General features: G+C 35.7%; 1 protein-coding gene across 5 annotated transcripts in view; it reads left to right on the top strand.

Moving 5' to 3' along the window:
* LOC127966905 (glutamate receptor ionotropic, kainate 1) overlaps positions 1 to 14706 on the top strand; it is a 48261-nt gene that overhangs the window by 22648 nt on the left and 10907 nt on the right. For 3 of the 5 annotated variants that reach the window (XM_052568258.1, XM_052568261.1, XM_052568259.1), the window contains exons 6-13: positions 719 to 892; positions 1624 to 1767; positions 7294 to 7401; positions 7643 to 7687; positions 9973 to 10080; positions 10404 to 10607; positions 11775 to 11998; positions 13731 to 13849. In XM_052568258.1, coding sequence (XP_052424218.1) covers positions 719 to 892; positions 1624 to 1767; positions 7294 to 7401; positions 7643 to 7687; positions 9973 to 10080; positions 10404 to 10607; positions 11775 to 11998; positions 13731 to 13849 — 1126 coding nt within the window. The remainder of the gene's footprint in view (positions 1 to 718; positions 893 to 1623; positions 1768 to 7293; positions 7402 to 7642; positions 7688 to 9972; positions 10081 to 10403; positions 10608 to 11774; positions 11999 to 13730; positions 13850 to 14706) is intronic. The other 2 variants (XM_052568260.1, XM_052568262.1) reach the window with 1 other exon arrangement.

Below are 14706 nucleotides of genomic sequence, written 5' to 3'. Positions count from 1 at the left end.
ACAAGAGGTAAAAAAAAAGTCTTGGAATATGAACGATTTAAAAGCATAACAGGAACACTGATACACTACTCTTAAAATTTATACTTTTATTCATCAAGGACCCATTAAATTGACCAGAAGTGGCTTTTTTACATGGTTAAAAAATATTTATATTTAAAATAAATGCAGTGTTCATAAAAGAGTACTGAAAACATCACAGTTTCCACAAAAATATTAAGCAGCACAATTATTTACAGCATTGATAATACAAGAAATGATTCATGAGTGCCAAATCAGCATATTAAAATGATTTCTGAAGGATCATGTAACAGTGAAGACTTTTTGAATGACTACTAAAATTGAGCTTTGCCATCACAGGGATTAAATGCATTTTAACATATGTTATAATCAAATACATGAGAAGACTTTGTTGACCCCAAACTTAGTAGTGTAGATTCATTAGAAATGTCACCTATAGCATTTTGTACGATGTGTACAGTATACAAATTTGTATTTTCTAAAATGGATTACCTGAAAAATTTAGTCATTCAGTAAATTTTACTGTCTGTAATTCAAAGTCCAGTTCAACTTCCAGTTTGATGAAAAATTCCAACATATGAACTGAAATGCAGCCAGTTGTTTTCATCTCTTACAAAACACGGCATGAAGAGTCTATATCTTGTGCAAAGTTTGCACAGCTCTTAAGGCTAAATCTGGACAAACTCTCGTTGCCTTGCAGGATATGTTTGCTTTGGATCTTGAGTCGTATCGCTATAGTGGAGTCAACATGACAGCCTTCCGCCTCCTGAATCTAGATGATCCGTATGTGGCTTCCGTGATCCAGAAGTGGTCCATGGAACGCCAGCTGGCACCACCCAAACCTGAGAGTGGACTGATGAGCGGCATTATGACTGTGAGGATCAGTCTGCTCTCATATATTTCTGTTCACATCTAGTTCATTTTTTTTTAAACTGAAGTGACACCCTTTAATTTTCAGAATGGATTCTACGTCACAAAAACAGCAAAATAGAAAAGTGTGTTACAGACAGTATTTGATCCGCTTCTGTAAGATTTTGCATGAACAGGATAATTTGGAGTCACATCTGTTACAGTTGTCGATTGCAAACATTATAGTGTGAACGCACAGTAAAATGAGCCTATCACACTACTCAAAATCCTCATTTACACACAGACCAAAACTAAAACAGGAGCCTAACTTCTCCCTGTAAACCCTTCCTTCACAGTTAGAATAACTGGGATTAAGACTCACCAATGTTGACTAATCTACCCGTCCTCCAGAAGGCAGTGTAGATACTGCTAGCACACTCAACCTCATTAGACATGCATGAAGGGCTTAAAGCAGGAAGCATCGGGAGATTTATTCAAATCTATTTTTACCATCCAGGTCACATTTTAGCACTGAATAACACCAAGAGAAACATAAGGTGCGTGCAGCAGGGGGCGGGTAGGGGCTCTCTTACTGCGATCAGATGGAAAGGATATTAAACTTAAATACCATTACGTAACATCCAGTATTGTGCAGATGGTAAACAAAAAACACCTTCTGCCAGTATATTAATGCATAATGAAGTTGGATTATATTTAAAGCATATTTCATGTGTAAATTCCTCTCTCCTTCCCCAGACCGAGGCTGCACTCATGTATGATGCAGTGTTCATGGTTGCTGTTGCATCTCAGCGGGCCACGCAGATGACAGTGAGCTCCCTGCAGTGCCACAGACACAAGCCCTGGAGGTACGGCCCACGCTTCATGAACTTGTTTAAAGAGGTGAGAATATTGTACTTTATGTAGCATACACATTCGACTGATTTGAATTGTAAACTTCAATTTGATTGTAAGTGAAAAATTGTAGATATCTCCAACTTGGCAAGTTTGGTATTTTCAGTGAATTACATTTATTACAATTCAAAGGAAACGCCACCCAAAAATGAAATAAATAAATAAAACGATGACTGAATTGTGTTTTTTGGTGGACTGTTCTAATTGTAAACTTGAAACGGTAAAACTTTAGCTTAGGGACCAATTCTCACTAGTAACAACCATGTATATTGGCTGCTTATAAGTACTTATAAAGCACACATTAATGCCTTATTTTGCATGACCATATTTTAGATCCCTTAATCATATACCTCATACATACATTTAACAACTACCTTACTATTAATAAACAACCAATTAGGAGTTCATTGATTAAAAAAAAAAGTAATAGTTAATGATGAGAACTGGACCTTAGAATAAAGTGTGATGTGTACAATGCTGTTGAAATGTTTGTGGTCAGGAAGATGTTTCCGGAGGACCAGAGTGATGATGCTGAAAATTCAGCTTTGTAATCACAGGAATAAATGATTAATTATTATAAAATTATAAACTTATTCAAATAAAAAAACAGTTATATTAAATCTCACCCACCCCAAACTTTTGGACTATAGTGTATGTATATAAATTTAAGCAGTACATGATTCGTCATATCATTAACAAGATGTACACTAATCGATGAATGAATCAAATTTACTCAAAATATTTGTTACATCATATTTTGACAATCACTTGAGCTCCAGTGTCTTCAATCCTGTTGGTAGTCTCTGCAATACATAAAATAAACCTTTTGTCAAATCAATTGACACGTCCATATTGTATATGCAACAGTTGTAGTCACTCGAGTCGAAAAATAGGTTATTTAATACATCTCCTGTATGATGTGAATAATGCTGTACGTGTGAATGATGCTTGACATGCTGTGGAATATTTATCAGACAGCCTTTTTGAACTCTTTTAGACTTTACACAGCTTTTTTTCTGATTTGTGACCCGTAGGTTACATAAATATTTATTTGAAGATGAAAAACATGTTTTTCGGGGCAGAGGTGCCTGAATATGGATACTGGTACCTTTGCCTTTTTATCTTTTTTAAGTCCCAGATCACTGCTGGATGCTCTCACCATCTTTGAACCGAGAGGTCATAACAGTCCTCCTTCATGTCTGAGTGTGGGGTGTGTCACCCTCCACTCGAGAAAACAAAAAAATCAATGCCTGTGATACCACGAAATGGTTGTCGAGGGAAATGAAAGTTTGTTCTGAATATCGTCTTCAGTAAGATTTTTAGATATGCTTTCAGTTCCACTTGCATAGCATCTCAGCAGTCGAAGTATTACTGGCTTTATAAATGGAAGAGGATTTATGGTAGATTTTTTTATATATAAATATATATAAAAATGAATAGTGCCACAGTGCATTAGAGAAGGGTGGCCCAGCATGGCTCAGCACTGCAGAGGCTGAATTTATTCCCCTGCTTGAGTCTGCCATATTTGTTTGAACTAGGAACCCTCAGTCCCTGCACCTTAATCACAGAGCACCACAGGACTTGAAGCTGCTGTTAGCTGTTTTTTTATTACCTACGCTACTACCTGACAGATATCACTGAAAAAGGTTTCATGAGGAATCACACTTGTCTCTGTGACAGGCCTAAGCTTCAAAAAGTCACTGATTAACAGCCTTGTAGCTCACAGTAGGACTATCTTTAAAAGTTATCTTTCAAAATCAGTTCCCCTATGGAGTAAATTAATGGGATTTTTACTTTCAGAAGCCAAATGTTATACTAGCATCATCAAATGAAATCGTAAACATAATGACTGTTTTCAGACAGGTTTCCTGGAGCATTTGAACGATCCTCCATTGATCAAAAAACAAGCTCATGCTCTTAGTTGAGCCAATGTTGCTATTTTGGGGCTGCTCAAATACACAGAGCTATGTTTTGAAAATGCCACAGAGCTACAGTGTTTAAACCCTAACCAACAAACCATTAAATGGCTTTAAATCACATGTTAAACTGGGAATGGAGAAAGTATTGAGCATCTGAAAAATGTCGCACTTCATGTTTAAGTGTCTAATTAGGCTTGTTTTGAGTTGAGCAAGTGTGGAGTTAGTTTTCTATACATGCCAACACTAAGATGAACACTAATGAGTCCAGATGCTACATTTTAACGACCCATAAACTCTGTAATACAACCCCATTAAAGCCATAAAAACGCTGTGTTGTAAGAGGCCTCTGTACAGACACTAAGCTAGGAACACTCTTAATGTGCTAAATGTTGTAGGTTACAAAAACACATCCTTCTGTGAACTGCATATGTGCTGCGGCCATTGAAATTCTTCACTTTAACTACAGCAGCAGCAGTGCTGGAGTGTTTTAAATAGATTGTCTGGACAAATAAAATCCCTCTTCATTTTATTTACTCTTTTTTTCTTGCTTGTCCTGTATATTTAAGTCATTTTCACTCACTTAAGTACTGTAATGTGAATTTTGGTGTGACTAATCAACTGTGACAGAAGGCTGAACAGCTTTAAATGTAGTATTTGTTTATGTTGACCGGTTGGGCAGGAGATGCTGATCAGTGTGGTATTGCTTATGGGGTCTGCCTTTTATGAGGAAAAAGCTGCAGAATGTATTACCTAAGATATAATTTCAAATTATGGACCACCTGTACTCTATCAGAAAAATAAAGAAAATGTTTTTACACCCCATTTACGGAGCACTGATTATATTCCACTGCATGTGATTCTGACGAAACGACACTGCACAAAAGAACAACAGCTCTAGTCACACATGTAAGGGAGATTTTCACAGTATTTATTCCTGCTTGCAGCCAAATTGTAGGGTTGAAGTGAAAAACAAGTATAATTATGTTTATTATGGCACTAAAAATGTTTATGATCCACATATTAGGGTCACTACCCTCTACTTCTCAAAAAAAAAAAAAAAAAAGGGAAATGTGTTTTCATTATCATATTATACAGACATTTTAGGAGCATTTTTGCTTTTAGAAAGAAGTGAAATGTTGCAACAATCGCAGCTTAACATTGAAGTTACACTGGTTAAAGCAAGTTTATATTTTTATATTTGCATTTGTAATTGTTACTTTATTCATTGTTTTGTTTTGCAATGCTTATAATCCAAGCCTGACTTCATGGCCAAAAGCATTTCCTCTCTCACCCGACAAATCAAAGACATTTAAAGTGACCAGTCATGTGACCATTGTTAACCGCCACTGCAATTCAGTGGATGTGACAGTAAGTCGGCACTAACAGACTAGTATCCTACCCAGCAGGCTTGATCTTTATAGATGGTAGATGTCTCAGAAAAGTATGTTGTATCTGAAAACTGTTAGTTCAGCATAGTGGTTAAAGGTTTGTGTTGGAAACCCAAAGGTTGTAGGTTCAAATCCCACAGGAGATGCCCTATGCACTAGCAATGTTTTGGCCTCGAGCGAGGCACTTGGGTTGCTCCAGGGGTACTTTGGACAAGTGTCAGCTTGCAATGACAAATTAGTAACAAGTGAATTCCAAAAACAACGTCTGTATTTTAAATTATATATACATAATTCCTGGCATATGTGAAAACATTATTATGCAGTGCACCACTTGTCTCCAGTGGTTTCATTACAGTTCCTTGAAATGGTGGAAATGGTTTACAATACATCGAGGTCATCATCAAGTCTCCAAATATCCTGCGGGATATTGAAGGTGTATTCACCTGAGCGTGAGCTGGTGACGTGTTGAAGGCCAGCTGTTGCCTGTTATTTTGAGATGTGCTCTGGGAAACACCGCAACCTTGAGAACAGAAGTGTTGTTTTTCTGATATCCCGCCCACTTATCAAAGCTAGAGAGGGCTTGAACTGGGCTATTACTCTTCCTTAGTTGCCTCAGCTGATTGAATTCTGGGATTATATGATCTTATTTTGGGTACAACAAAGCTAGGGGAAATTATGTTTTTGCTTTTGGGAATAATGTACAGTCAGGTCTGATTTTATGTATATTATACATGCTGAAGTCAATATAAAGCATCCTCAAACACTAGACACATCTTAATATTTTTAAGAATGGCTTTAATATTAATGTCAGACTGTATGTAAACTCCCCATAACAAGTTAGTATGGCCTTTTTATTAAAGTTCCTGCTCTAAGATTTGTTTTTTGATAAGTCACAACAGTCGTTTAAAATCTCTGCGTCATCCACACTTCAATATTGCACTTTAATATTACAAATAGGAGCTGGTTTGACCCTCATTTCCGCTGAACTGGAAGCAGCTGGTTACATTTATTCAAAGAGGAACAACACAGATGTTTGTAATACTGATTATAAATTTGGACACAAAAACAACACATACATTGACGGAGAGACATTGGTTTAATATATTGTACACCACCATGCACTACTCCGAGATTTTTCTTTTAAAGAAATTAATACTTGTATTAAGCGGGGACACATTCAATTTAAGTAAAGACACTTATATTGTTACAAAAGATTTCTATTTCAAATTTGCATTGATCTTTTGAAGAAACGTTAAAGTTGTAATACTGTTAAATACTATTACTGTTCTTCTATGTACTAAATCAACTCGAGCTTAATAATGACATGATAGTTCTTTAGAGCTGCTTTCCTGCAGAATCTGAACTGTCTTTAGTTGAGTTTCCATAACTGATTCTCTTATATTTGTGTTCATCTCTGTGAAACTGCTCTGACACAATTTGTAATGTATAAAGCTCTTGAAAATAAAGGTGACTTTGACTATCTTTGATCAAATAAATGCAGCGTTTGTGAGTATAAGAGAGAAAACAATAAAAACAAAAACCTCATGGACCCCAAATGTATAATTTGATGTATTATAAATAAAATTGTGACCATAAAATTAAGAATTAAAAATGGAAAATATTGTTGACTTGACTTGATGTGGCCACATGCATTAAAGAAATAGTTCACCCGAAAATGAATATTTTGTAGTCATTCACTCACCCTCATGTCATTCCAAAACGGTCTAAGTTTCTTACTTATGTTGAACACAAAAGAAGATATTTTGACAAATTTGAACAATTGAATTCAATGGAAACCATCAACTGTTTGATAAATAAAAACTCATACAGGTTTGGAATGACATGGGGGTAAGTAAATGATGACAGAATTTTCATTCTTGAGTTAACTATTACTGATGTTACTTTATTATATCTCAAATTTTATAGCAATATTTCAAAGTAATTTATAGTTTTATTTACATTTGGCAAACCTAAAGCACATGGTCCAAGTGTTCATGTTTAAACTCTATTTATCTTCACAATAGTTAATTCTGCTCTACTTTAACTGACCAGCAGAATCTTTAGTTGAAACTGCTGTTTTTTATTTTTTTTTGCAGACACACATGCCCCAAGGCTGCATAATATTCCATTACCACTATGATTGAAAGATACAGTAGTAAAACTGATGTTGTGCATCATTCTTATTGTATACTGTTTTTGTGCTTCAGGCCCAGTGGGATGGTTTGACAGGACGGATAGTCCTTAACAAGACTGATGGTCTGCGGAAAGAGTTCAACTTAGACCTCATTAGCCTCAAGGAGGATGGCACAGCGAAGGTGAGTCAGCTTAGCTGGACACTGATGAGAGACGCTCAATGATATGATTTCCACAGCAGCAGGAATGACTGGAAACCTTGAACTGAGGCCTTAATGTATTTCAATATAGATTAAATAAATTCCCTGTAAGTGGACTCTTGAATATGTTTTTCTCAAAGCAGAACTATTAATTATCCAGATCATTTGTTTTGACCTTGTTGCTCCCATGCTGACTACACAACTCTTCAATTCTTCCTAAAAGCGAGCGGCTGATGCTGTATCACGACCTACTAAATTATGGACAAAGGTTTGTTCCAGTCTTGGTTTCGATCCCTGAGTGGACCTGTGGAGAGCTTGGATTTCTTCCCCTGTGTGATATTCACTTCAGTAAACCCAGTGCCCTTTCATCGGCTTCCCTCTCCCTGCAGAAATCCCTTCACTTCCTTATGGAAAGAGATCGCTGCCAGTCACTTCTGCAAGAATGTCTCACTGAGATGCATACTCTGTGCCAGTTATAGTTATGACAGTTAAATCACCATACTCAATATCTTTAAAATAAGCGCATTTTCTGCAATGCTTTGTGCCTCAGTAAGTAACGCCATATGCCAGCACAGGCGTGCAGAAAAACCTGCATTAAACCACGAGCAGATATTTAGAGAGCAGCTCTAATCTACTTTTTAAATTCATTTGAATAAGTCGCTCATTTCAGACTCGTATGAGCTGTGTGACAAGTGCCATACATAAACATACACTAGATTATGCTTGTGTTAACAAAGGGTTTATTAAGCGGAGAAAAGCAAGGTTGGTTTAATTCCTTTACTCCTGACATTCTGTTTTAAAGGGATTAGTGTTGTCATGGTACCAAAATTTCAGTATTCGGTAACGATGCCAGTGAAAATCTACAGTTCTTGGTAGCAATTCGGTACCAAAGCAAAACACAAAAATATGCTAATTAAAAAAAAACTTTTTAGCACTAAAAATAAAACCAATGCCATTATTTATACTTATTTACAATTGTGTTTAAAGTTTTTCTACAAGTTATATAATTATGAAAAACAGTAAACAAGTTTCACCCAAATTTAATTTGTCTTTTAATTTATTAAATTTAAACACATTTTATTTTTGGTAAATAAAGAGAATTTGCTATTAAAATTAAAACATGGAAGAAATATTGTGGTTTATTTCTTTAAAAAATAAAGTTTTATAATTTTTTTCAAAATTCAATTTTTTCATGAGCTGCTGGGTTCATGAATATTAATCATGTTGTCTGCGTTCGGTCAAACTGATTTGCTGAAATCAAAACAGGGAGGGTATTAAATCAGCGCCAGCCAATGAAATTGCCATTTGCGCATTAGCTCCGCCCACTACCGGAGAAACCGGTATGTCTTCTGCTTGTTCGAAAATGTTTTGAACGGGACCTCGGTACTACCGGTACTTAAAGAAACCTGGTACCGTCACATTTTTAAAAAATTTGTACCGACTTGGTACCGAAGTACCGAGTCTTTTGACAACACTAAAAGGGATCATATCATACTTTTAATTGTTATTTTATTTTAAGATCCTGTATAATGTTAGTCAAATTAGCATGTCAAAAACTGTCATAATTTAGCTTTTCGAACCACTTTCTACCCTTTAAATCCTTAAAATTATAAATTCAGCTTTTATTAAATGTTATTTAGTAATTTGGCAACACGTTTTACAAGTTTGCAAAGTGTTGATATTAACAGAGACGTATTTCCTTTACAAGAACCTTATATATTTTTAAAGCATGTTTATATCTCACAAAAAATAGAAGAATAAGCTTTTCACAAGAATAATTAGATTTCTCTAATGCAGTTTGTAGTTTAAATATGACTGGGGGTGTATCAGGTAATATCTTCTTTTGTGATCATATTTATTTAAGATATCAAACTCCTCAAGCTGGTCAAACAATAAAATCCTCTTTATTTATTGTAAAAGTATTTCTATTTAAAATACAACATATCCTGTTGACATTGTTTTATTTACTGAAATGTTGGAAAGAGTGTTTTCTGCTTCATTAAGCAGACATTACTCCAGCTTTCAGTTTCACGCGATCCTTCAGAAATTATGTGATGTGGATCAGTAAAGTTTCACACTTTTATTTCTAAAGAAGTATTGCATTTTTCATAATCTTTTTTGATTCCATCTTTATATGTCATTGGGTTTCCTATTTATGACAACATCAATTCAGCATGGCTTTCAAGTGGGATGCATTAAGAATATTTACTATGATCTTCTAGTTTAGTGGACAAAATGTGTAACTCTTTAAAATATGTTGATGTTTTGTTCAGGTAAAAAGTAAGAGTGCATTCTTTTCCTGTGTGATTTAATAATGAATGCATCAAAATCATAATTTGTAGACCATGCATTAAATAGGGTAGCTGAGTGGTTTATTGGGCAGTAAAGGGGTGTTTTACAATCAAATGGATTAGACCTAGAATTTTCTTTCATTTAGTTTTTCTCTCCCTTTCCTTTCCTGACCTATTTTATGAGTCTTCACTGATAAAGCCTGTCCATCTTTTATTGTAATTTCAGAAACAGAGACTCATGTCATTTTTACTGTGTTGTTAGATTGGAGTGTGGAACTCTTTTACCGGCCTCAAACTGACTGAGATGAAGGAAAACAAAAACATCACAGACTCTATGGCTAACAGAACGCTAATCGTCACCACAATCCTGGTAAACTTATAACTTATAAAATATCACTCCATAATTTATGTATACATAACAATTATAAACAATATGCACATATTGTATATTATGCAAACAAAAACTTTTATTTTGGATGCGTTTAAACGTGATAAATTGTTTGACAGCACTATTATATAAAACATTTTTAGTAAATGTGAGTGGCTTTTACAAAAAAATAATTTTTACATTTGTTTAATAATTGTTTTTTGACTCTCATCTGGCCAGCTAACTTTGCCTTTGTGACATATTTAAATCAAGTATAATACATTTTACCAACTGCGTCACTACATGTGAATTTATCTTGTGAACAGGAAAACCCTTACGTTATGTATAAGAAGTCTGACAAGGTGCTGTATGGGAACGATCGCTTCGAGGGCTACTGTCTAGACCTGCTTAAAGAGCTGTCCAACATCCTGGGATTCACTTATGAAGTCAAGCTGGTTTCTGATGGGAAATACGGAGCTCAGAATGACAAAGGCGAATGGAACGGCATGGTGCGGGAACTAATCGATCATGTGAGTGATCTCCCATGATGCTTTACAAAAATGTTCAAGGTCTTTCGATCGTAACATCCAAATGCAGCCTTTGTAGATGACCTTCTGCCTTTCGCTCCATTATATTTCAGTTTAGATCTCGCTATTCAGAGACTACAACTAGACTGTTAAAAGGATAGTTCACCCAAAAATGAGAATTCAGTCATTAATTACTCACCTTCTTGTCGTTCCAACCCCTAAGACCTTCGGACATCTTTGTTAAGATATTTATTATTAAATTCGAGAGCTTTATGACCCTCCATAGACAGCAATGCAAGTAACCACGTTCAAGGACATGATTAACATAGTTTGTTAGATAAAGCCATTATTTATTTATTTATTTTTGTGCACAAAAAGTATTCTCGTAGCTTAATAAAATGATGGTTGAACCACTGATTTAATGTTGCCCTTACCAGCTTAATTGGCCTTGAACATAGTGGTAGAGTTGCTGTCTATAGAAGATCAGAAAGCTCTCAGATTTCATCAAATACGTCTTAGTTAGTGTTCTGAAGATGAACGAAGGTCTTATGAGATCGGAACGACATGAGGGTAAGAACATTTTTAATTTGGGTTGAACTATCCCTTTAATACCCTGATTAACCAAGAAAGTTCTGTTTCAAATGGATGTTTTTGTAACTTGGCTCTTCACAGGCAATTTAGAAGAGCTAAGAATTATGTTTTGTTTCATGTTTGATTTAATTAGCTTGATAATGTTTATTTACAGAAAGTTTAAGTAGCCTAAGGCTTTGGCAGGAAGACTACATTTGTGTATGCAATGCATACTTTGTAAAATTAATTAGATATTTTTCAATATGAAACAGCATTTGTGCTTTCATCTGGCTGTAAAAAGTCTGTTTTAAATTGATTATGAATACCCTTGTACTTCGACATAGATTTTGTTTTTAATAACCTTCGTCAACCTCCAGTGTCTTTGCAGTATTCATCAGTATAGTAAGAATATAAATCTATAAAAGAGTCTTTTTGCACATCTTTTGTTTAAATGAGCTTCATAAAGCTTCAAACCGATTGTGGGATCCATCCCCACAGGCATCACTTGTTTGCATCTCAGTGATATTATCTGCATTTTCTTCCTAGCAGTCGAAATGAGTTCCTGTCTTCTTGTAAACCTCTTTTTGTCCCCTTAACCAGATAGCTGACCTGGCTGTGGCTCCGCTGACCATCACTTATGTCAGAGAGAAAGTTATTGACTTCTCCAAACCCTTCATGACCCTGGGCATCAGCATACTGTACCGCAAACCAAACGGCACCAATCCAGGCGTCTTCTCCTTCCTCAACCCTCTCACCCCAGATATCTGGATGTACGTGCTGCTGGCCTGTCTTGGAGTGAGCTGTGTGCTCTTTGTGATAGCCAGGTATGGATGAACACTTTGGTTTAACATCTGCTTCTTGGAAATATAGCAAACCAAATGTGCAAATTGGGTTTCAGATCTAGGAACACTGACCCAATTGTTCAAAAAATGTCTTCAGATGTTTTATGGTTTGACGTCACATGTAAGACACATTATCAGGCTGTCATTTGAAGAATATTGCTGTTATCTGCAGCTTAAGGGAACATCGTACATCTCTCTTTGAAGCTGTCAAGAAGTTTTTGCGCCCTCTGATTTAAAACGTAGAGCTGTTTTGCAGAGTGTGCTGATAGATATCACGTTTCTTTGTGGGAGTGCATTTAAAGCAGTGTATTTCTCTCATATTGTATCACTTCACTCATGAGACGCCAGAATCTTGAATCAGATCAATATGTAATAAGCACAGTGCCAAGACGATATTATATTGCTGTCGGAATATAGATTAATGATGTAAAAATTTCAGTCATGTTTGTCCAGATGCACTTTTTCCACAATAAATACATAATGCAATTTCTCAGTTAGCAATGTTTTGTATTTTGTATGAGCGAGTACAAGGTTGCGTCTGTATTGAAGCCCAGTTCATAAACATTGGCAGATGTCCACGTCTACCTAAAGAGAATATCATGCATGCTACCCCATCAGAGCCAGATGATTGGTTGGTTCAATTAAAATGCAAATGGGCAAATGACTCTTTTAATGGACATCTGGTGGGGTCTCAGAGTTAGTGTGGGTTCACGTGTACTGAATGACCCATTTGTTCACAGAGACAGTCTGCTGGGGGGCTTTTAAACTGTGATCTTGAATTTGGCAGCTTTGATAGTAGCAGTTTATAAAGTGAGATTCTCCACACCGTGAGGCATGACAAATGAGTCTTGTGACACGTTCTGATCAGGCATCGATTCACCATGAGGGCTTTATTAATGACCCAATTATTGAGTGGTAGAGTGGAGAAGGTGTCTTTCAGATGTTCTTGTGTAACAGTAATCACTTTCAGAATGAAATTTCCGCCAGTTTTCCCTTTTTGGCTTCCAGCACTGTATATAAAAAAAAAAAAAAAAAAAAAAAAAAAAAAAAAAAAAATTGAGTATTGATTAAACAAAAAAATGTGATGCAGCAGTGCTCAAGGCAGACAAATGCAATGAAATAAACATTACAACGATTTGTGTTCATAAAGCTTGTTATTATTTATTTATTGATCTTGTTTGTTACTATAAAATATGTATTTTTATTACGTAATCTCACAGTGAGTACATTTACATATTTAATTAAAGAAACATTTTCTGCCAGGACATTATCTATTTATTTTACGGACATTTCCATTAACCCTAAAACACAATGCAAGTGCAAAATTCAAAATGCAGGCAAAAAGTGAATAATAATTAATAATTTAATTAAAATAATTTTATAATGGTTAAAAAAAACAGTTAGGTAACATTTAAATTGGTTAATGGAAAGGACATTGCAGTTTAACTAAAGATTCCTTTTCCAGTTCTCTCTTTTCTTGCTAACCATAGATATTGAAACACTGGAAAGTTTTCCCATAAAACAAGATGTTTAATAAGCTTTGGTTGGAGCAGTTATTGATAGCCTGTAGCAAGAAGACAATTTTTAGCTGTTCTGCGAAAGCAGTTTAGAAATTGCCAAACATGAAGCCTCTCAAGCGCTGTATTAATACTCAGTCTTCTGAGTTGTCTGCATCTTTTTTCTGTGTAAAGCTGTTTTCTTTGACTCTTGGCAGGTTTACACCATATGAATGGTATAACCCTCACTCCTGCAACCCGTCTTCTGAAGTGATTGAGAACAACTTCACACTGTTGAATAGTTTATGGTTTGGTGTTGCGGCTCTAATGCGTCAAGGTATGTCACACAAAACACCTAAAGACTGCTGCATTGTTTTACCTGACAAAAAACACTGAACCAAGTGGCATTTATTTAGATCAAGAAAAACGGCACAAGCACTGTGGCTGCTCTGCTACATCTCTGTGATGTGAGCTTAAGGGACTTTATAAATCCACTAAAGATCACCTTGAGATCAGCTGGTTGAAATTATTAGATACAAATTTTCAGAAAAGAAAGAGTTGTTAAGTGTTTTTTAAGGGGTCTTTGAGATTTGTTATGCAGTGACATTCATACAGTAGGGAATTGTAGTTGTATAAAGTTGACAACACACTCTTGCAAAGTTATAAGTCACATCCAGTTATAAAATTGATTTTTGTTCTGGCTTGCAAACTTTTAGTTGGGTTTCCTCTGGTGTAATGGATCTGATGCTAGTGAGGAGAGGCTTGTAGGTTCCGCTACAGAAGGCATGAAACTAAATGGATGACCTGTCAGGTGTGCAGAAAAGTGTGAAACGCCAAGAGCAGCTTTAATGAGCACTGGAGAACCAGACAAATCATTATGCAGCATAGTCTGACCTCACGTTACAAAGAGTTTTCTTCTGAAATATTAGATAAATCTTATTTACATCAGAAGAACTGCTCAGCCATGAAGAAGGACCGCTAACAGGAATTTTACAGAAAAGTGGTGGAGTGCAGTGGTCAGCATTTTGTGTCACTAGTGGATGTCCAAATTTCTGAATGAAAATTACTAGCACTGATGTAAAGTGGGTGTTTACTTAGAAAAACTACAATCTTAAAGGTACAGCGGGAAATTACAGGTTAATCCTAATTCTATTCTAAAGGTCAGAGAGAGTGAAACATGGTCATGTAAATCTA

Source organism: Carassius gibelio, chromosome B10, assembly GCF_023724105.1.
Source record: "Carassius gibelio isolate Cgi1373 ecotype wild population from Czech Republic chromosome B10, carGib1.2-hapl.c, whole genome shotgun sequence".
Lineage (NCBI taxonomy): Eukaryota > Metazoa > Chordata > Actinopteri > Cypriniformes > Cyprinidae > Carassius > Carassius gibelio.
The sequence above is the reverse complement of the archived record's forward strand: the minus strand, read 5'-3'. Positions and strand labels throughout refer to the sequence as shown.